The sequence below is a fragment of the Diorhabda carinulata genome, chromosome 7, assembly GCF_026250575.1.
Source record: "Diorhabda carinulata isolate Delta chromosome 7, icDioCari1.1, whole genome shotgun sequence".
In the NCBI taxonomy this organism is placed as follows: Eukaryota; Metazoa; Arthropoda; class Insecta; order Coleoptera; family Chrysomelidae; genus Diorhabda; species Diorhabda carinulata.
In genome coordinates this window covers 23,426,285-23,449,319 of record NC_079466.1, presented here as the reverse complement: position 1 = coordinate 23,449,319, position 23,035 = coordinate 23,426,285, and the positions used below count along the sequence as shown (strand labels likewise).

The window sequence follows — 23,035 nt, the reverse complement described above, 5'->3', positions numbered from 1 at the left end:
CGAAACGATGTAAATCTATTTGAAGGATTGACAGAAATACAAACAATTTTTGCATTATAACTTATAATTCTGGCATGTTTAGCTGCCTGGGTAGTCAATAAAAATTCTTTAAAATAATGTTTGTAGTTTTTATGTTATTTATTATTACTATGTGTATATAGGTGTTGTGCATTTCAAAATTATTGGTTTAATTTGATTTAAAATGACATGAATATCGAATCAATTTCAAATTTGGACAAAATATAATTTCTTACGCATTTAATTTTTTTTTTTAACAAACATCCCGTTGGTTCATAACAATCTTCCATAGTATATGGCAAAAATTTCACTTGATTTCAATATAAACCATTCCGAAAAATCTTGAATACATCATACAACTGATGTAAATGAGCAATTAACCGATACCTTGACCGTAAACACGAACTTAGATTGGGTTGTTTTGTTTACGACCGCTACACCCAACGGAGGTCCCACTACTACCTAAGCCTAATGCCTAATGGTCAGGACAATCGCGGAATAGTCCATCTAGTTGTCTCTATGGCTCTCTGGCAAAATCTGCCGTGCCTATCTTCTCAAGATAAGGTATGTGACCCGTCAGAAGACTAACCACCAGTTCTAAACATCTGGCAAGTTCTTCAGACTTTTTATCTGATGCTGTTATGAATATTTTGGATTATCTTTTAGCAAACCGTTGTAGACGTGAATTCTCATGAGGCAACTGGTCCCAAACACGGAGTCGTGGCATCTTTTTTCTCTTGCATTTTGAGATTGTATCATTGGCAGGCAATGGTCACCACATCGAAGAGGATGTCTCTGCTTTATAAGATGCTAAGATTAGTATCCATTCAGATTTTTTAGTTGAGCTTCTTATTCCGCGAACTTGGGACTAAATCTGGAAAATATTGCGGATGCTAAACTAATTCGAAGCCTACGAGAGGTATTTTTTACAACTTCGAAACTGTGCCAGTATCCCAAAATTAACATAACCTTGAATTTTCAATTTTCTTGTCTGTACTGCGTTAAAATTCTCTTCTAGTTTTCATCTGTTAACATTTATGGTACCCATATTCAGTTCGACTGTAAATTTTGCGTGTGGTTGATCCATCTGTATGTTCTTCTGTCTCAGACTATTTGCTATGTCATGCGATCAACTCTTGAACGCGTGTGGCTGGAAATATGATTCGGGCTTCTACTTTAGACACACATCGACAGATTGACAAGTACCAGTTTCTAACCTATAATTGAATCATGGTCCAAAGAGATTAGATCTCGTACTTCCTGACATATCCCCCGTTTATATTTCTTCTTTTAAAAAGTCTCTATTATTTCCGTTTCCAATTTTGAGGATTCCAAGTATATAAATACAAATAAAAAGGTTATATGTACGTTGGAATTTATTTTGTCCAGATCATATAATTGTTGTACTACCTTTACGCACCTAACCTATGAATTGAATCACTTAAAAACTATCCTTTGGTAGTAAGCTTTACCGTAAGAAAAAAAAAATGAAAATATGTCCTGAGCACTGCGTAGAGAGTCCTCTCAAAACCCGTTGACACACAATCCCTGTGTTTTGGTTTCAGGTACTATTGCTCCGGCGCGTGAAATACCCAAAGAGGACACCATACAAATAATCCTTGCCAACCTTAACCTTGTAGTACCCGTAGTGGCTGCAGTATTGGTCATAATTGTTGCCATAATCGTGATCTGTGTCTTACGCGGCAAAGGAAACTATAATAAAGGTACAGTGTAATATTTGTTATTCTAGGTACGATCGCTCCTGCGCGGGATATGCCCACTATGAAATTGCTATTCCCTTGGATTCCAGATTGGGTGGATTGGAACATCGCAGTACCGGTTGCGGCGACAGTTGTTGTAGTCGTTGTCGGTATTGTTGTCATTTGCGTGGCGCTTTCAAGAAAAGCTCACGGGCCTCTACAAACTAGGCTCCGGAGCGACTGTATGTGTATGGCCCTTTCTTTCACCTCATCGTTTTTCTGTTTCGTTTTTTATCCCTAAAGTATTAGTAACGTGTAGATAGCTTTTGTTTCATTTCACAGTTAATAATTTATTCAATTGGATAAAAAAAAACGGTGGTTTTTTAGCAATATTCGAGGTTCGTTTTCGAAAAGTAATAAACTGATTTCAGGCAGCTATAGTTAGTTGGCAACATCGCACTGTCTAGTAGTAAGTTTGTGGATCATTTCGTGGTGATTCACAGACGCCATTACGACATTTTTGTTTAACATTTATGCGTCTACATAATGTACGAGGTGTGGCAGTTATATTCTAAAAATCAAACCGACAAAAAGCCCCCTCGAGAAGCAGTCGAACCTTAACGTCGATGAGGGGCAGCCCTACTCTGGCGTGCCTTCGTGAGTATAAGGAGGGAGCTGGTGCAAAGGTCGGCTCATGTTTATTAGCTTGATCTAAAGCGGAACCAATCGTACCGAGGTATTAAGGGCGCCTGAGTCCTAATCAGATACCTGCGGAAAACCAATGGCCTCGCAAGAACTGGAACAATGACAAATCCTCCACTTTCCAACAAGGACCCCCAAAGCATCGATATCCACCGATGTCGAGGATCTGACCGTCGCTGTTGAAAATGCCTAACACAAACACCGCAGCATCAGTGGTGCAGGAAAAAAAAGCCAAGACTGCCGAGACGGCTCAGAGCTTCAAGGCGCTGGATCCTAAAGTAGTCTCGACCTTCAAACCTCCTTCACCCAAGGCTTCCAACCAGGAAGCCCAGGAAAAGTCGGTCAAGAGAACAGTAAACCCTGGTTCTACGCTCACCATACTGCGCCTTCAGTAGGTCCCGATGCTAGCTAGGCGGAATAGGTGATATTATCGAAACTGCAACTGACCGTGAGTCAAGTGAGACAACTCGATACCGCCCACACAGAAAAAAAATCTGCTGGATTTCATTGACGCGGTGACTGGGGTCATCATGCGGTCTCCATCCGGTAGGGGAACCAAGCTACCAGTTTTTCTCTCTTCGGCCAAAGCGCCTGATCGACTTTTAGGCCATTGACCACCCACTATTCTTCTCTGAACCAAAGTTATAGGTATAAAGCATATAAAGACTATATAGCTACATGGACTGCTACTTCTTCTATTCTTCCTAGCGAGAGGAAAGTGACAATGTTCGACATTTATTGCCGACAAAACATGTTGATAATATGATGAATGGGAAGACCTTAACCGTCCTTATTGCTCGGGGGATCACGTTGCGGTCCCCTTTCTGCCCCTAGGAGGTTTTCCAATATTGGAGAATATTCCGGACTTACAGTTGGCAACATCTACTAGGACTAACACCATTTCTATGAAATGCGTGCCAACATTTTGAATAAAACCACGACTTAACTTGATTTTTGACATATCGCGTTTGCTTAAGTTTGAAAACACCAACTGCCGTTGAAGATTTATTCGGTGCGTTTCCTGCATGCATTTGGCCATAGTCCTATTGATGATGGTAGCCCCCGTACCAAGTTAAAATGCAACGCTACCCCTCGTACTATTAAAAATGTGATGTCAAAGTTGACGGGATCATTATTAAATTCATTTATTTATATGCCGATAAACATGAACCGATTCGAAAATTTGTCTATTATTAATTGTGTAATGACTGATTTCACAGTTGCATCGTTAATTTTGAATTAAAACACTTCATACGAGGACGCTTTGAAGAAAAAAATAACTTTTCAGACGTTGACAACAGTTTAAATAGTGTGATTATGTCATTTGTCAAAATTTCACAAAAAACTTCGTTTTAGTACTACCAGCAAAGAAACCGTCGAAAATTTACGTAAATATAATTCGTCTCGTGGGATGATTTGTAAGAAATTCTCTGCATAATACTAATCAAAAACTCGCTCAAATTAAAAATTCAAACTTTATCTCTCTGTAAAGTCAAACGGCCTCGTATATTTTGTTTTAACAGTTTAATTTTTTTTTTCTCTTTAATAGTACTGTGATTAATCGAATCAACTTAGTACCCTTTTTAATTATTTTTTTTTAACCGCATCTTCCATTCCAGTTTTCATTTGGTCAAAATAAAACATCAATTTCTAATCAATTTTTCTTTTATTACTTAGATGACGTCGTTTACAATCAATCTTGCAACGCGGCTAATACATTGGACAAACGACGCCCCGATTTAAGAGACGAACTCGGTTACATCGCGCCACCGAACAGAAAACTACCGCCGGTTCCTGGATCGAACTACAACACTTGCGACAGGATCAAGAGAGGTACAATAAGTAAGATCATTTGCTGCTTCTTAATTGCATGGCCGTTTTAATTTTTTACCCGAATCCTTACCGTTTATGCCACTGTGCCATTGAGCAGAAGGCGTTTGTACTCTTATGGAAAACTTTCGTCTTTAATTTTATCAAAACATGAATTTATTTTGATAATTGAATCTATTAAAATATAATTTGAGGTTAGGTTCTATTTTATTCGTATTTATTTACATAAAAGTCACACAATCGACTTTCGTTTTCAAATTAAACGATTAGGGTTGAAGTTTTGTTGATTATAGTATTTTTAAAATCATTTGAATGCATGGTTTTACCGATAACATTTACTTCAAACTTCTTCCGATACTTCAAAAACTATATATAGGTCTAACCTGTGCTGTTGTACGGAGTCTGGACTCTGAAGGCCGTCGCAATCAAGTATAAAGAAGCCTTCGAAATGTGGTTACATAGGCAAATGGGTGGCTATACAAGGAAATTAAGCAATGAAACAGGACAAATCCTGTGAAAAATCCTTACCAAATTGTGTAACTCACCTTCATGAGACCTTCATCACCAGCCAATAAACTAATAAAACGAAGAAAGGGGGATCCAGAATTACCAACGTACTAATAATACAAAATATATTCGTAATTCAACCAAAATTTGTATTTGGCAACTCTGCTTTAACACATCGATACTCTTGAAGTCCTACTGGGCCTCCCACCCTTGGATCTAGTGATATAATTCGAAGTCACGAGGACGGCATACAGAACTGCAGGGTAAATCAACTGGCCATGCAAAAATCTGGTGGGCACCGACCAAATGACGCTTAAGACCGTTAACAATAAGGGTTTGAAGGCACACATCATTCAGCAGGAACATTGGATCGGTGACTCCAAACCCGCGATACCTGGACATTGTCATCTAAGACCATGGGAATTACGGACGGTCCGATGGTGCATCTTCACGTCATTCGTGGTCTGGGTTGGGCAATTTGGCTAGAAACCGCATCTTCCAGCTGCTCCAGTTTTCTATTATATCTCTTGTTCCAATATTCCATCTCGTGTTAGTGTTTCGCCAAAGGTATTTGAAGATTTTGATCGGCGTTGAATTTGATTCTTCAATATCAAGTTAATGGAAAATGTTAATAACATCGCCGACAAATTTGTCAATACTCCGGTTCCCATATAACCGTTAATTGGTGATTGGGGATCTTTGGGGTCTTTTATCTATTCAGTAGCTTAAAAAAATGACATACCAGTTCCCAACATAATTAAACCTCGACAGTTTTGGAGGGCCCGGGTTCCATATAACCGTTAATTGATCAGTGGGGATCTTTGGGGTCTTTTATCTATGCAGTAACTTAAAAAAATTATATCTCGAAAGTTTTCTAGAAGAATAACAAATGATATCATTTCTACAATCATGCATAATGCTTAATGTTTAGAATTTGTAGTTCCCCCATAAATTCTACTTTGTTTGCCGTCGTTACAAAATGGCCTTTATTAACACAGTGAGTTTACAGCCAAAAAAATACTCGCTTTAGCGATAGTTTTATACTTTTTTTGTGTTTTTTTTTGTAATTGTTACAAATAGGAGCACATTACCGTTCTCATTCCACTTGGGATCCCAGGAGACATTTATACGAAGAACTAAGAAGTAGGAGGGGTTCAAATGAGACTGTTCATACTCATAGAGGTAAAATTTTCAAACAATTGTAGTACGATTTTAATTTAACTGTAATGGAATCGAATAAGAATTTTATTTTGAATTATTACGCTCTCAATAAGTTAATTGTTTAATCAAAATATGAATTATTTGATTAAAAACAAGTAAATAGGTAAGTAATATCCTTGAAAGTACTTATCCCAGCATTCTTTCAAGTTTTTTTTCGTATTTGCTTTCATCTGCTCTTTGGGGAATTTCTCAATATTGGAAATGGTGTCGAAATGTTTTCTTTTTCATTTTCGCAGTGCCATAAGTTACATGTTACTAAATCTGGTGAGTAAGTTGGATGTGGACCACCAAGAAGTCTGTTGACAGCCATTTATGAGATTTATTTCTTCATGCGTCCTTTCTTAAATTGCCTAAAGATCCACTTGTAAAATTCCCCTCTTTGGACAAAAGTTTTTGTTCACTTTTTGCATATTTCACTATATTTTTGAAGTCTAAGAATGTTTTGACTGTTCCTCGTCTTTGACTGATTCATTTATTCTTCTAAATCGATCTTTGCATATACAATCTCGCATGTTTTCATCTGTTTTTGAGGTTAAAGGACTTCCCGATTGATTTTTATCCTTAATTCATTCATTCACTCTTCTAAATCGCTCTTTGGATGAACAGTTTCGTTTTTTTTTAATCTCTTTTGAGGTCAAAGGACTCTCCGACTATTCTTGGTCCTTAATTGATCCATTTACTCTACAAAATTACTCTTTGGATAAACAATTTCGTCCTTTTTTTGCTTCCCGACTGTTTCTTGTCCTTAATTGATTCATTCACTTTTCTAAATTCGTTTTTGGATAAACAGTTTCGTCCTTTTTTTGCATATTTTCATTTTTTTTAGGTCAAAGGACTTCCCGACTGTTTCTTGTCCTTAATTGATTCATTCACGTTTCTAAAACCGTTTTTGGATAAACAGTTTCGTCCTTTTTTTTGCATATTTTCATTTTTTTTGCATATTTCCACTGATATACGAACTTTTTTTCCAAATTAACCGTCAAAAACACAAATTCGGCTCTTCAACGATGTTCAAAATTGTTTATCAGATTCGTTGTAGTCGGACTATGTTATCACGCTTTCCCAAAATTTTGAAAAAAATATAATATTCTATTCTATTCCATTAAGGAGCTTTTTGACGCTTTCCAAACAAAAAAAGATTGTAAAGAAAATATTTTCTTGAATATAAGAAAAGCTGTTTTTGGTGTGATGGTTGGCATTTTTGGTAAATGAAGATATTGCACTATCTAAAAACCATATTGTACCAAAAAATGTTGTTGAGTCTTCGGCTGTTTCGCAAAAGGTATAGTATATAAAATTTCGCGTATGGAAAAGTACAACAGACAAAAATAAAGTTGGCGTTTGAAAATATTTTGGTAGGATTAGAGAAACAGTATTTTGAAACAATCAATTTTAATAAATATCCAAAGGCATAGATTATTCTCTTTAATACTTTTAATTATGGAAATATTTTAAAATATTGGATATAAAATTAGAAGAAATTGACAAAATATTATAAAAACATCAAGTACCTACGAAGTTGTACGAGGATGGTTCCAGAAGTACCTGGTCCACCAAAGAAAAAACAAAAATTGTTCAAATGCCGATACTACCTCTTCCTTTCTGGAAAATCTTTGACCACCGAGAAATTCTTTCAAGTCTGGGAACATGAAATAATCCGAGAGGGCTGAGTCTAACGAATATGGTGTATAAAGTGGAAATTCAAACTTTAATTCATTAATTTTGGCCATTGCAATAACATCACTTTCTTCTTAGCCAAATGCGGCCGTTTTTGCTTGATTCTCGCCGTTGATGGTTTTTCCTTGTTCAAGTTGAAAATTATCGCACGCGCATCCCAAAAAAAAACCGACGCCATGACCTTTCCTGCAGATGGAACGGTCCCTGCCTTCCTTGGAGCCGGTTCTCCTTTTTCAGTCCATTGTTTTGATTGTTCTTTTGGTTCTAGTGTGAAGTGATGGACCCACGTTTTATCCATAGTTATGAAACGGCTTTATTTCTACGAAAAATTGTCAAACGCCCAATGGAAACATCTTCACGACGTTATTTTTGTTCCTTTGTGAGCAAACGCGGCGTCCAACTTGCACACAGCTTTCTCATGTCAAAATTTTTAGTTAATAACGCAGTTTTTGAAATGCTTATTATGTCTCTAGCTCGCGCACTTTCAGTCGACGATCATCCAGTGGATTTTCTTCAACATTTCTGGAGTCGTCACCTCATTTGATCGACCATTGCGATCCTAGTCTTCGCAGATCAACTAAACAACTTAGCGTCTTCAAACATGAAACATATGCCGTATAGATCTCTATTGCCAGCTCTACGTCATGCCAGGTACTTCTGGAACCATCCTCAGTAGACTTGAGGGGCTAAATGGAAAACGAAAAAAGACAGACAGCAGCAACTAGGAAATCACTTTGCTTTGCTTTTTTCAATATATAAAATATGATTAATGCCTACACACTAACATCATCACCACGTATAAATAATTCTAGCTGTTATACTTTTTCATATTAATTACATTACATTTTATTATTTCGTTATTATTCATTTATTACTATAAAATTCATTCATTACAAAATCCATTCGTTTCTATGTTTTGCTAATTAAGTCTCAGCATTTTTTGTGGCAATACATTTGTATATAGTTCAATTTTTCTACAATTTGTGCGCGCAAAATCACATGAAAAATGGAAAATTCGTCTAACCTATATAATAAAATTAGATGAAAATGCAGGAAAAACTAAATTTTTTTACGAACTCGTCCCCGAAATAAGCCGTGAAGCCGGCCCTGTCCGCTTATAATGAAAATAAAAGTACACCGTCTTCACCAGGTACTGATGACGGGGTGGATAGCTACAAATTAATATGTGAACCCTAGTATCCTGACGACTCGCCAATCCAACTCGCTATTTTGATCATACCCAGTTTCTTCGCTCGATTCAACACATGATCACGGAGGTTTTACAAGACGAATTGTGTTGGAATTTTGCTGGGGGCTGGGATCTGCTCTTCAAGTTTTTTAATTGACCAAACTTCTTCCGGTAGACGGTTGCCAACCCTCGCGCGTCCTTGATACCTGCAGGGATGTCGCAGGCCAGTGAACAGTCACCTCCGATACGAATTCATTCTCCATTGCTATACAACAAGCATTTAAAAAGTCACTTTCATGAAACTACTGACTGTCCTGACCAGGTGACTTCAATTATTTTAGGTTAAGTTTTTTTTTCGTTATTCGTTTATTGTCCCGCTATCACCTGTACATGATCACGTGACACAAATCAGTATCTGCTCGCAGAACAACATTGCCGAACGCAACTATACTCCATTCTAGAACACGCGACTTTGACAAGTCGGCCATTTTGCCTGGGTGGCGCACAAAATATTAATTCTCCGTTTGTAGACGTGCATATCTTGTGTGCACAGCTCAGCACGCTATGAATAATTTATAACCAAACAATAATGAGGCATTTTCAAATAAGTTTATTTGAAATTAACGATTTAAAAAAGAAAAACTCGCTAACGTTTACAAATATTCCATTGAGATGTGTGCCACCCAACGAAGATGGCCGAACTATCAATGACGTTATTCTGGAATGTTCTAATTGAGGTTAGATGAGTATCTTCTTCTAGAAATAAGAAAGGCCACGGCTGTCATGGTTATTCATCCCGATTTAATTTGGTTTTTCTTCGAAATCAGATTGGTAATGATTCATAAGTGATTACCAACATATAATATACAGGTGGTAAAGATAACGCCACAACTTATTATTAAATATATTTTGATATACACGTCCAAAACGAAAACAACGTACTTCTTGTAATAAAATGAACTTTATGCAAAAATTTTACTAAAATATAATTTCTTTACAACTGTATTTAGTTACCATAGATTACTAACGGCATTATGAGTGTGTTAATGTCTTGCTTCTCCCTTCTAACCCAAAAGTAAGTCTAGTGTAAAATGCTTTTTTGCTGGGCGATAGTTTTTACCGCATGCTCAAATTAAGGTTGATATTAATCTCGTTCCAGCATAAAAATTAACATTAAAAAAATAAATTGTGAATATTAATTGAATACAAAGACGAACGGAATTAAAATCAACCAACATACGGGATCAACTTGACTATTTCAACAAAGTATTGATGTTTCTGATAAAAAAAAAAACTATGTGGATGTTTTAAAGGTATGGATGACGAAATATGTCCTTATGCTACATTCCACCTTCTTGGATTCCGTGAAGAAATGGATCCTACCAAGGCATTACAATTCCAGACGTTCCCCCATCCCCATTCTGGTACTATAGGTCCCTCTGGAATGACGACACCACACGGTCTACATTCAAGAAACGGTTCCCAATCTATGCCACGACAAAACAGAAACAGATACGATAGAGTAGGATCTCAAGGTTTATATTTGTATTTTAATTTATTTCATTTCGTATATTCTTTTATTTCGTAATAGGTAATGGTAGCATTTATTCCCCCGGTCCGGAATACGACGACCCGGCCAACTGTGCCCCCGAAGACGAACAATACGGATCCCAATACGGTGGTTACGGCGCCCCATACGATCAATATGGTAGTCGAGGATCAATCGGTCGTCGTTCTTTAGGTTCCTTGAGAATTCCTCCAGGTAATAGCAGTCCCGAACCACCACCTCCACCACCAAGAAATCACGATCCATCTTTCAACGATTCCAAGGATAGCAACGAAATTTCGGAAGCCGAATGCGACAGGGATCAACTTATCAACAGTCGGACGTATGGCGGTGAGTAGGAAATTATTTCAATTACCCTATACAACACTATACACTAAATTATGTCTAAATTACTAGATATTTAACAAAATTATAGTTTTCGTAAGGTTTTATTCAACATAACCCTCATTGTTTTATAATTCCTTAATTTTCATACTATTTTCAATATTTGGCAACGTTGTAATACTCAGTTTATAATATGTTTTTTTATTTATTTCAATCTAGTTTATTGCATAAGTGCTAAAAAACATATTTCTTGTCAAATTCGTTTGAAATATCCCATATTGTACCCTATTGTACCTACAGGAAACCCTTAGAGCTATTATTTACATCAATGAATAATATCAGTGTGACATACATTCACAAAAAGAATATGATATCGATAACACCCTGTATATATAGATATTTCTTGCATTAATTCTATTTTAAATTTTGAAAAGCCGAAGTTATTCACATCCTCCAAAGTTTTATCTTCTAACATTGCATTTGTTTGTATTTGGGATCCTTCTTTCCCACAGAACCATAATGTGATTCCCCTAGTCAGTTTTTTTTTTTATTTCTATTTATAAATTCACAACAATAATGAATGTTCATTTTGAACAAAACCTTACACTATAATAAATTGTTAATTAAGCCAAGATAAATAAAAATAAAGGAGAAAAATTAAAATATTCATATGTTTCAGAAGATGAACAGGGTAAGTGAGTTGTGGGAGTGATCTATTTCTATTAGATAAGGTTCTTCAACTCATTTTTCACAAAACATCCATTAACAAAATTTGCAGATCGATCCTGATCATTTAAATTAGTTAATTAATAATAATAAAGGTTATGTGACTCCCGTTGACCATAATACTAAGTCGATGGGTAGTTATTTACTTTTATATTAAAGAATTGTCACTGTTGAAACACGGTGTTAGGGTGTTTATAATTAATTCATAAATAAATGGTGGATGCTGCTTATCGTAAGCCTTTTGTAAATCTATAAACATTAGATACATTGGGTCTTCCAGTTCTAAACCCACCATGATTTTTAAAATTTAGGTTAATGCCTTTTTTATGTATAGATCTTCTAGTAAATTCTCATCATTTATATATTTCGAAAATATACAAGCTAATGATTTGAAACATTTATTTATTCCATGTTTTTATTAGTTTCTCCATTAATCCCGCCTGAAGCCGCGGCCCTGCTATTTTTCAGGCAATAAATGTCTAGATCTAAATCAATTCTATTCTATCCGTTTTTCATTTTGTGGGACCTTCACTATTACTAGTGACTTTTTTATCTTTTTGAAAAAGTTTTCAGAATGTTTTTTACCTCATTAGCTTGCACAATATGAAATACATCTATTTGATTTAATTTTAGCAGTTATTTCAATTAAAGACAACCGTTTGTTTTCAATTTTCCATCATTTTACAAATCTAGTTAAGATTGTTATGAATAAACTGTTTTATAATGTATACTAATTCATTTTTATAACAGTTATGATTAAAACCAGACTTATATGACAACAAAGGTATGTTAATTTTTTATAATACTTTGTACATACATAATATTAGTGAAATGTATTAAATTTCACTTAAAACATGTTATATTATGATTAACTAAGTAAGACTTACCTCTTTCATATTATTATTAATAAACGAGTTTGTTTCTTCTGGATCGATCTCTTATATCATCTGGTTTTTCAGTATATATCAGTGCATGAAGAGTTACAGTGTCTTAACTGCATGTCATTTTTTTTGTGTGTGTAATTAACCACGTTTTTTTTTTTTCATTTGGTTACGCTCTTGCTATTTTTGTTTCACATATTTTACACTGCATTATTATTTGAATTTCAACAAAACAAATTGCTTACATTCGTAATTTGTCAGTTTCACTCACGCCACCTCAGAGGACGATCATTCCAGTATTTATTTCATAATTTCATATGAAAATCATAATCAAATTGAAATAAAAATATTCTTTTACTTACTGTGAAAATATTAACGACTCTTACGATAAGTTTGCAGAAATAATGACAGATGATTTACATCGTTGCCACGTTGTGATTTTTTTCTAGTTGATGACATACATTGCAAGTTGACTATTCAATTGAAATTAAAAATTTTAAAAATTGTACCTATTCTAAGATGTTTGAAGCCCTATTTCTAATTTATCTAATTCTATTTTTCGAAGAAACCATTATTTGGGTATTGAATTACTTATCTTAATATTAGTAATATATGACGTATGTATTTTTAAAAACAATTTATTACTTACATTTCAAACAGAAATATTTAATTTCTTTTTTTTATCAAAATAGTTATTAAATCTCCTCTTAATCATTTGATAAAGGCTTAGAAAAATTAAAAATAAATTCTGACACAGTTGCTTGCAATAAATCTTGCAACACTGAAAACCGATGCCACATGGCTGCCAACTTTTAGAAAGTAATTTCCCTTGATAAATGATTTCACTTAAATTTTGAATATATCAGGTTTGTTTCTACTTTGGTCAGATATCAAATCTTCAATAGTAATATCTAAACCCCAGAACTAATTATCATATAGGTTTTATTTCCAATATTAACATAGTTTTTTATTTTTAGGGTTTTTATATAGTGTTTTCTACTCTTAATTATCATATTATTTATCTCGTTTTCGTTTATTATTTATGTTTTGTGTCTTATAAGCTAGATATTTATCCAAAAATACTATTTCAGAATGCTGAATTAGTCTTGGATTTGTCTGGGACTTCTTGTTGAAACGCATTTCCAGATTTTGTTCAACGACTGCCATTTTCATTACAGATGTTAAAAATGCAAACTTAACGTAAAAGCCTTCCACATTTTTTATTATAAAACTATATTAAATATTCTAAATATTATGCCCCCTATGCTCTGTAATAATTCATAAAATTTATAATTATTTTTCTTGTTATCTTTATTGTCAAGTATTAATAATCATAATTTAAATACTAAACTAACATTCCATAAAACTATTTCAATTATGTCTACTATAACCACAAAATTGTGTTTCAAAAATTATTCGAATAAATTGAATACCAACTAATAAACATTACGACAGTAATTGCATCTATTTGTTTTCCGAGATTTTATTTCTTTTTCTTCACTCCTTCTGTTGGCTTGTTCTTTTTATTCCATTTCAGTTTACACCACTATACCCTCTTAAATCCACCACACCTCCAGCTTTGTAGTGGATTTAATTTTATATATCTACCTATAAGCTTACTACAAACAATTATCAATGTAATTATAAAAAGGAAGAAGAAAACATATCAGATATAGGTGACAACAATAGCCCGTACTAACAGTCACAACAAGCCACTGAATAATGTCACAGGAATTCCTAAAATAGTTTATTGCATATTCTGCAGATCTGTAGACATTCTTTTACTATGGTAGTCACATTTCTAAACAATCCATATATATAAATATTATTCTCTTGTTTTTATTATTTTCATCTTTGTTATTCTTCACAAGTTTGATTATTTGGATACTTTGACAGTAAAGATAGATTTTTTTTTAATTTATTATTTAAGCTAGTTTATATGTCGTCTTTTGGTCGTGTAGTTAAGTGTGATTTGTTTTCAGTAATGAGAGGTAACTCGAAGGATGGTATGACCCATGAAGAAATGCGAAAACTGATAGAGAGGTCAGTAATATTCTCTCTGTCCAATGAACATCAAAACTAACACTATTTTCGAGTTATGCCACAAACTCTTGATTTCTATTGTTATATTGTGAAATTGCTTATTTTTATAATTAGATCATGATTAAGTGGCATACCTTAAAAATTGTGCAACATTTTCATTGACATTATGTAAATATGATCATTGAGAACGTTTTTGGAAAAATTCTAATTATATATTCTGACCTACACTTTTATCTAGACATTTTATAGTCATAATATAAAACGAGTACTTAGTTGTTTTTACATCCAACGAAAAACTTTTGAAATTTTTATAATCAACAGTTTCCAAAAAATTAAATTTTTATTCTAAGAAACACGATAATATAATTTACATTGCTTACATTGTCAAAATAATAACATACTTTCTATTTTCAGTAAATCAACTGCACTTATAAAACTTTATAAACAACAAACTTTGACAGTATTAACTTTCTTCTTTTTTATCTCTTTTCGTCTTACTTAAACTTCTGTCTGGACGTTTATTGTTGTTGAAAGCGTTTAAATGTTATTTTGTATTTTGATAAAATTAATTAAATAATTTAAATTATAACTTTCGAAACCAGTAAAATGTTAATGTTTCACAGAATTTTAATACTTTGATTATTCAAAACTATCGATATCTCGCAACAACTTTTCGTTTTTTGTTAATTAGGTCAGAATACTACTACACATTCAAATAATTTCACCTTCATGAGTAAAAATAAAAATCTTAATATAACAAATTAAATGATTTATTTCACGAAATCCTCTCAAACAGGAAACTGTAAGTCAGCACTGTAATAATGCTTCTTAATGTAATATAACATTGTGTTTTGTGTGCACTTTTTTGTTTGTGTTTAAATTTTCACTCAGTGTTTGTTTTTGTTTTTTTTTGTGTTTGGTATCAGTTAGTGTTAAGCACTGTGGTAACATTTACGTGGAATTTCTCTGAACATTTTATAATTTTAATGTTTGAATTGCTTTAAAAATTTTACCCTGTAGAGACTGAAAAAACCAATTCAAAAATTTGTGGCTGATAAATGTCTTTAGCCTATATCATAATTTCGCATTTTTCTTATTTGTAATTTTTAGCTATTCTAATTCCTTTAGCATATTCTGCTTTGAGTGGTTTTAGTCCAATTATAAATTACACCTGGCGATTTATTTACACCCCTTTGTTATTGACTAAAATTAAAAAAAAATTATTTATAATTTGTGAGGTTAGAACATTGATGGGCATGGACATGAGGTCATGAACTGAAGCCATACTGTTAACACTCGTAGAAGACTGGCAGAGAGATAGTGGGTCCCAATGTTATTGCGCTTGCGCAAACTTGTACTCACATCTTCAATATATATTTGCATTATTATAAAGCGCCGTTGCGAAATTATTAACTACACCCCGTTTCATGAGAATTTCAATTACCAAAAAAATGAGATCTTCTGGTATCATATTCATATGACTAATAGGTTATTTCGAGTAACGTGATTTGAGACGTCGGCCATATTGTCGTGGCAGACAAACAAAGACTTTATTTCATTTTTGTATTGATAATTTATTGTTTGGAGAGCTTTTTTATTGAATAGAATGTCATTTACCAAAATATACGTAAATAGAACACTAATGTAACCAAAATTTCAACGTATATTTTTTTATGAAATGTTTCAATCTAGAACATATCATATTTTGCAGGTTGTACCCGATAAGTGGCAACGCTGCTACGCCATTGTGTTTCTAAAAAGGTTTTGTTTAGTTGTTATGCTTTTATTTCCGTGTTTTCACTGTGTTATATTCGTTTTTTTTGATGATATTTGTGGACAATGTTATCCAATTAGATGTTGTTTCTTATGTGAGTATCTAAAAAAAAGTTCATATTATGATGCATAGGTAAGTTTAATTATTATCAAGGATCAACCTAAATGTTGAGGTACACGTTTTTTTGAGAATATATTTTTGTTTGGCCCCGTATGTCATTGTTTAATTTAAATATTATTACCAACATATGCATTTATACCTGGGTTTGAATACTTTAGTACCAGTTCCAAGGTATTGATATTCATTTTATAATACAGGCGTAATTGAAAGTGTAGTGACAGTCAACTTTTTTTCAAAAGAAATAATAAAAACGAGTGAGTAATTTATGAGGATTAAAATTCACCTTTATTTTTGTGAAAAAACATCAAATCGCTTGTAAATATTGTTGATTCATAATAATGACGATGTATACGAGTTTGTTCAGAGTAATTCCATGTTTGATATCAATATTGATATGTTTACATGTTATGAGCCGTTTGTGTTATATTAAATTTTGAACTCTTATAGAAACGAAACAGGGCAAACCTGCTCAGCAAACGGGGGACTCTCAGCCTACGATACTATGGCAGTGTAACCTGTGAAAGGAAAACGGCCCCTACTAATTCAGTTTTGAAGATCACACTACAAATTTCTTTTTACTTCGTCTACATAACCAAATTGATTTATTTCAATAATTCAACACTTTGTGTCAGCAATAAATACTCACCGAAAATTTTTTGAGACTGATTGCTTCATCATTTCCATAATTAGCACAAATTTGGTAGTATTTCTTTCATTTTTTTAGTGCTTTGGATCTTCAAGTGAGTGTTTGTTGCAGATTTTTTTTTATCGTATTGTAGTTTGACGGAGAAGTGACAGTGATGTGGTTTTTTTCCAAAAATATCAAATTAACAATTTTAAAAAAGGCAAACCGCCAAAACGGGGCGTTGAAAACAAAAAATGTCACAACTATTACTTCTCCTTTTTCGTCTTTAATATTTTATACCAAATTTTATGATTAGATTGCGATTCTCTTTGGGCCGATAGAGCCGCTATTACGAATACGTACACATTTTGCCAATATTTTGGTAATTAATAGGATTTCGAGTTTTTTTTTTGTACAGAGTGGCTCAATGTGTCATGTGATATTTTGTGGTTTGTGAAAGGGTGGACGTTGGTTTCTTTTTTGGTCTACAGGTGGTGCCAAAATTCAACAAAAAATTTAAACATCTCTAAATTAGTCGACCAGGCTGTAATAGATCAAATATAACATGCGAAGCGTTGTACCTAACTCATATTACAGTAAATTCACTCATATTTGCTGTTTTTTCTGTTGCTCAAAAGAACTATTACCACAATCATTAATAAATAATTGTACAATATAGTTAAAAAACGATTTACACGATTTACCCTACTGAGATAAGCTCCGAAACAGTACCAAAAATAATCGCCCAGTACAGTAAATTTCAAAATATGTAGGTATAACTTCAAATTTATATCACCTGGTATAATCATACTGTAGGCTTTTTTAAGGTTAGGTATAGCTTATTGTTCGGTTTTTTGCTTATATGTTGTTTTCTTTTTTTAATAGTTTGTAGTAAGTTGGCGATAAGATTTAGTTATTTCTACCACAAAGAAGTTAGGTTAGTTTTTTACATGATAATACTCGTCAACAATGTATGAATTCGATTCTATGATTATTTTACAGTTGACTAGGACTGCATAAATTCTTAGTTATGATTATTTGACATTGACATAAAGTCGATAGATTTAAAACTATAAAGGTTGTATTAATCAACTTAATACATTGAAGTCCACGTAGTGAAAATACTAAAAGAAGAAGATAAGATGTTGGAATAAAACCAGTAATTATCACGTAAATAATTAACATTTCTTTTACTATATTTCATGTAGTATTTTCATTATTATACATTGTTCGAAGGTTGTGCGTCGCCGACTTATAATTAAAACATATATGCTGTGGCAAAAGTTTATATAGAGCTCTAAGATGAGAGATAAGTTGATGGTTATAAAATTACCAGTCCATATAGCTATTTTTGTCGTTTTTCTGCATTATATTACCAAATCAAACTTCTCTCATCCACAAGGTGTCTTATAAGTAGTGGAACATGCTCTATCAGTGAACGATTTATCTTTGATTACTGTGTGTTCTATTTCTCGTGAGTCGCCCTGTATATTTTTCTTTCTTAGGTAAGTCGAAAGTTAAAATAAGTATTTTAATTTGCGAAATTTATGGATATATCAATGTGTTTAAATTCGTGCATGTAAACTAGTAGCTGTTCGATATAGATACTCAAGAGTTATTAAATTAAGAGAAAAATAGCAAGAATTATAATTTCAAAGTTTAAATAATCCAGACAAAACGCCGAGTTGGTGTGTAAAAGTTTTTTTTCTCGTAAAACTTATCGTAATTAGAAACAAAATGAGATTTTCTCCATTGTTATAGCATCTGAATATTTAAATTTAATCTAAACTTGAAAGTGGAGATATGATTAATGTTGATTATATAAAGTACAAATTGAAAAAAGATCATTTGAAATATAATTTCGAGATAAATGTAAGAAATTTTGAAAATGTTTTTGATGAAAAGATATCTGAGGGGGAAAGCTTTTTTACATACCATCTGGACTAAATTAATGTATTTTATTCAATAACCTAAGGTATCAGTAGATTTAGTCGTATCCTTAACAAATTTACCGTTCTCATGGCATTTTAGACTCGCCTTCTTTAATTTTTGAAAATATACATCGTTTATATTGCTTGTTCAATACAAATTTTATTGTTGTTGACTAATCATTACTGTTCTAGCTAGCGTACTATCTTTTTGCACTTTTTCTTTATTCTTTTGAAATATTTCGAAATTCGTTTGTATAAATTTAAATTTACAATGTGAAATACACCAATTATGGTAAGAGTAGCAGACACTTTAGCGACGATATTTCTTTAAAAAAATACAATTTCAAATAAAAAAAATTAAGAATATCTTTTCTTTTTAGCTAAACCTCATTAAGTTCCAACTACAATCTGTAAATTTAATATCATTTCAGGCCAAATTGATTCAGTATTTAGAAGTACCACTATCGTTTTAATTTGATTCATTTAATTAGTTCGAATATTATTTTGAATAAGCTAGCTAAGCAGATTTATCAAACATTCAACCTCATTTCCTAATTTATGCATCCAGTAATTTCAAGTTCCTAAATAGTTTGCAAAGTTTAGCTGACATAGATCTGGTGTACATTTGATTATTTGTCATTTTTTGTGTATTGAGCCCTAGTCATCAGAATCAATTAGTTAACTATCTTTCAAACGTTCGAAAAGTGGCAAATAATGTTTTTTCTTTTTGTGATAATGCATTAAAATGGTTTGGAATGCCATTTACTAAGTGTATTGTAAGTGTGCTATACATATATATCCATTAGAATTAAGTGATTAAGTTAAGGGTAGTAATGTATCGTCTATAGTTGGAAATATTAACCGTAAAACCACCTTTTTTCAGTATTTATTGATTATAGAGTTATTTTAGATAACTTTATTTTCTATCTATCTTGTGTCAATGAATTTTTGAGATACAGACAGTTCTTTAAGACAAAATTGGGATGAAAAGTGAAAATGAGAGTTTTTAACTTAGATTTCTGAAATTTTAGTCAATTTACCGAACAGTTTTGAATTAAACCCACACATTTCCTGTTTATTTTTGAGTACAAATGATATAGGAACAAGTTTTCTATTTGAGATAAACAAATGATTTATGGTGTTTGATTCAGAATGAATCAAAAATTTTCTTACACATTTGGGACTCCTGTCTTATTAGTGTAACCTTTTAACCGCCCTGCCAATTTAAAAAGAACACTGATTACATATGGGCATCATAATTTTTTATAGGGAAGAATCTCGAATTAAGGGTGAAAATTTTCTGAAGCCCTGGGAGACGTCCTGCCAACATTATTTCCGATTGTTTTGAACCAAATTTGTTTGATTGGTTTAATTATAACCATTGTAATCCTACTGTCAAAAAAAATTGTTAATAAAATAGATGATAAATATAGCAGTAATCAGATCCATTTTTTTCCAAGGAACTCAAGGAGTTTTCCATGAATCGTAAGTACTTTCTATACTTTTTCAGTACTCCAAAAGGCAGGAAATCGTGGATGAACTATGGTCCAATATCTCTCAGTCTTTCAAGTTCAGTATGTAAACTATTTTCCATATTGCATATCTGGGTTGTTAGTTTAAATTTACTAGTATAACACTTTGGATGATATTGTACTACCAAATATAATACTATTTAATAAAATAACATATAATAATACTCCATGTTCTAATTGATCTTATATATACTAATCCTTTTGTATACAATTTTTCCCATTTAAACTCATTATTATTATTATTATGATTAATTTCATTTGGATTGTAGCGTTGAGAAGATTTTGAGTGTGTTTTATACAAGTTTGCCATTTTGACACTCTTTAATTTCTAAATGCTTGTATACCAAAGTTTTGGTTAAATATACATAAATATAACTATTATTCCGCATTTTTATTTCGAATATCTATACCATCACTCAGGTGACTGACGCACAGATGGCGCTGATATTGTCAAATCCATATAACGTTTATGAAGTACCAACTTTCAAAAGTCTATGTGTCTATGCCTCAAAACTTCAACGTAAAAATTATCGTTCACTCTCTGAGGAGGGAAAAATTCCATGTGATTAGAACCCCGAGTATTAAAGTAAATAATCAACTTTGCCTTCACATTGGAACTTGATTTTCGTTCGTTTTAAGCTAGCTTCCATCCCATGCTTTTAGATTGGAGCTCCACATGGGTAAAACTAGAACTCTTCTCCAGTGATGATTCAGTTGAGGAAGTCCCCTGTTTCCTTTGCTTCTAACCAATCCTTACAGCACTCAATCTTGTTTGCTTTCTGTTCTGGAGTCAAGAGCTTCGGTACAATTTTGACCCACATTTCAAGTTTTTATGTCATAATCGGTTTTGGGGATTGACTATCATTCTGACAGTCAATTTACGGTCTTTAAGACCACAAATCCGATTTCGTTTAAGTCTCTTTTCACTTCTTCTCAGCCTTCCTGGAACTTTTTTAACCACCAGAGAATTGTTTTCGTAAACTTAGATGGGAACTGATCCAGATATTTCAGGTTTATGAGAAAACAAAACTACTATAATGAATATTAAAATGAAGGTATGAGTCTCTACATTTTGATTTCGTGAAGGGGTAAATAAAATGATATAAAATAAATTTTTGAACATTTATTAAACAAACGAGAACTCTTAAAAATATACAAAACCATTTTGTATTTCATTTTTATATTGTGTGTAACAATAAAATGTAACTATTTACAAACAAATTGGCAAGAATACTGATGTTTGCAAATTGTTTCTTACTTATTTTCAAGTAATTTTTTAAGTATTTCAAATTATCAATTCGTAAGATCACAATTTAAGTTGCTTGTTTAAGTATATATTTAAAGGCGAATTAGAAAAAAACTCTAAAGCAAATTTAAGTACAAAAATATGACAATTCGAATTTTAAAATATGTTTATGTCTCGAACTATAATTTTTTCGGAATTAAATCGTTTTATTTAAAATAAAATTTGATTTATTTTGTTATAATTAAGAATTTAAGCTTCATATCTTCTTGGTGTTTTTGGCACATATAGAGAAGCCAACCCAAAATTTTTTAAACAAAAAAAATACAAAGTTTGATTAGGTTCACACATATTAATTAATAATAAAGTTACCTCACCAAGTATGGGCGGATAAACCCTTCTGGGTATTCGGCTATACATGAAAATAGACTAGAAAAGGAGGCAGATAAGAAAAAAATTACTGGAACAATTTAGAGGAGTTGAGATTGACAAAGATACACCTGGGAAACTAGAACCAAAAAAAATCTATGGAACATATCATCCTAAATGGAAACAATTTAAAATAATAACAGAAATCCTATGGCGGCATTGTCGCATCGAAGGATACTGAAAGAACTGGGTTTGGTAGATGTGCAGGTCTATTACAAAGACCCAGAGCATTACACCAGGAAGTATATAAATAGAAGATATTTGGCAGCTTGCTGAACCTTCTGGAGTTAATAGATCGGCTGTGATATTGATCATCCCCAATGTCACAGCTAGAAAAAGAGACACAATAAATCCTTTGGGGTGCAGCGTATATGACACCCCAAACATGACATATGTATGACATACATACATACTTCAATAGGGCGAGATGTAGTTTCAATAGAATAATATTCGACTACATCGATGGAATTTTTTCAATTGGAAATATATAAGAATAAATTTTTAAAACCGACAAAAATAAATGAGAATACACAAAACCAAAAAAAAAAATAAACGATTGAACTCCGAAAGAAAATTTTTTATTTAGCTTACATTTCAAGCTAATCCGGCATCTTTGGACATACTGTAAAATAAACTTTTATCGTTGGCCAATAAATTAGCTGGGGAATCGAATTCCGCTATGTTACCCCTATCCAATACGATGATACGATCCGAATCCATGATGGTATTCAATCTGTGAGCTATCGTAAGTACGGTGCAATCTTTGAATTCGGTTCTGATTGTCTTTTGAATGAGATCGTCGGTTTCGAGATCGACGGCGGCGGTTGCTTCGTCCATTATCAAAATTTTCGTTTTTCTCAGTAAAGCTCTAGCAAGACAGATCAATTGTCTTTGGCCGACGGAGAGATTTTCACCTCCTTCGGAAACTTCGTGGTTCAAACCGGCCGGCAAACCTTAACAAACATAATTAATCAAAAACATGTACTTGTTCAAAAA

General features: G+C 32.8%; 2 protein-coding genes across 62 annotated transcripts in view; one reads left to right on the top strand and one right to left on the bottom strand.

Annotated features, from left to right (window-relative positions):
• LOC130896427 (cell adhesion molecule Dscam2) overlaps positions 1–21,388 on the top strand; it is a 177,487-nt gene extending 156,099 nt beyond the window's left edge. For 13 of the 17 annotated variants that reach the window (XM_057804504.1, XM_057804501.1, XM_057804498.1 and 10 more), the window contains exons 21-27: positions 1,769–1,966; positions 4,098–4,262; positions 5,838–5,939; positions 10,158–10,379; positions 10,436–10,741; positions 14,325–14,385; positions 16,727–21,388. In XM_057804504.1, coding sequence (XP_057660487.1) covers positions 1,769–1,966; positions 4,098–4,262; positions 5,838–5,939; positions 10,158–10,379; positions 10,436–10,741; positions 14,325–14,385; positions 16,727–16,793 — 1,121 coding nt within the window. In that variant the 3' untranslated portion in view covers positions 16,794–21,388. Of the gene's footprint in view, positions 1–1,583; positions 1,743–1,768; positions 1,967–4,097; positions 4,263–5,837; positions 5,940–10,157; positions 10,380–10,435; positions 10,742–14,324; positions 14,386–16,726 lie in introns of all 17 variants that reach the window. The other 4 variants (XM_057804511.1, XM_057804512.1, XM_057804513.1 and 1 more) reach the window with 2 other exon arrangements.
• An 87-nt stretch (positions 21,389–21,475) lies between these two features.
• The window catches only part of LOC130896429 (multidrug resistance-associated protein 1), a 40,024-nt gene continuing 38,464 nt past the window's right edge, over positions 21,476–23,035 (bottom strand). For all 45 annotated transcript variants that reach the window (XM_057804531.1, XM_057804557.1, XM_057804520.1 and 42 more), the window contains one exon: positions 21,476–22,992. In XM_057804531.1, coding sequence (XP_057660514.1) covers positions 22,634–22,992 — 359 coding nt within the window. In that variant the 3' untranslated portion in view covers positions 21,476–22,633. The remainder of the gene's footprint in view (positions 22,993–23,035) is intronic.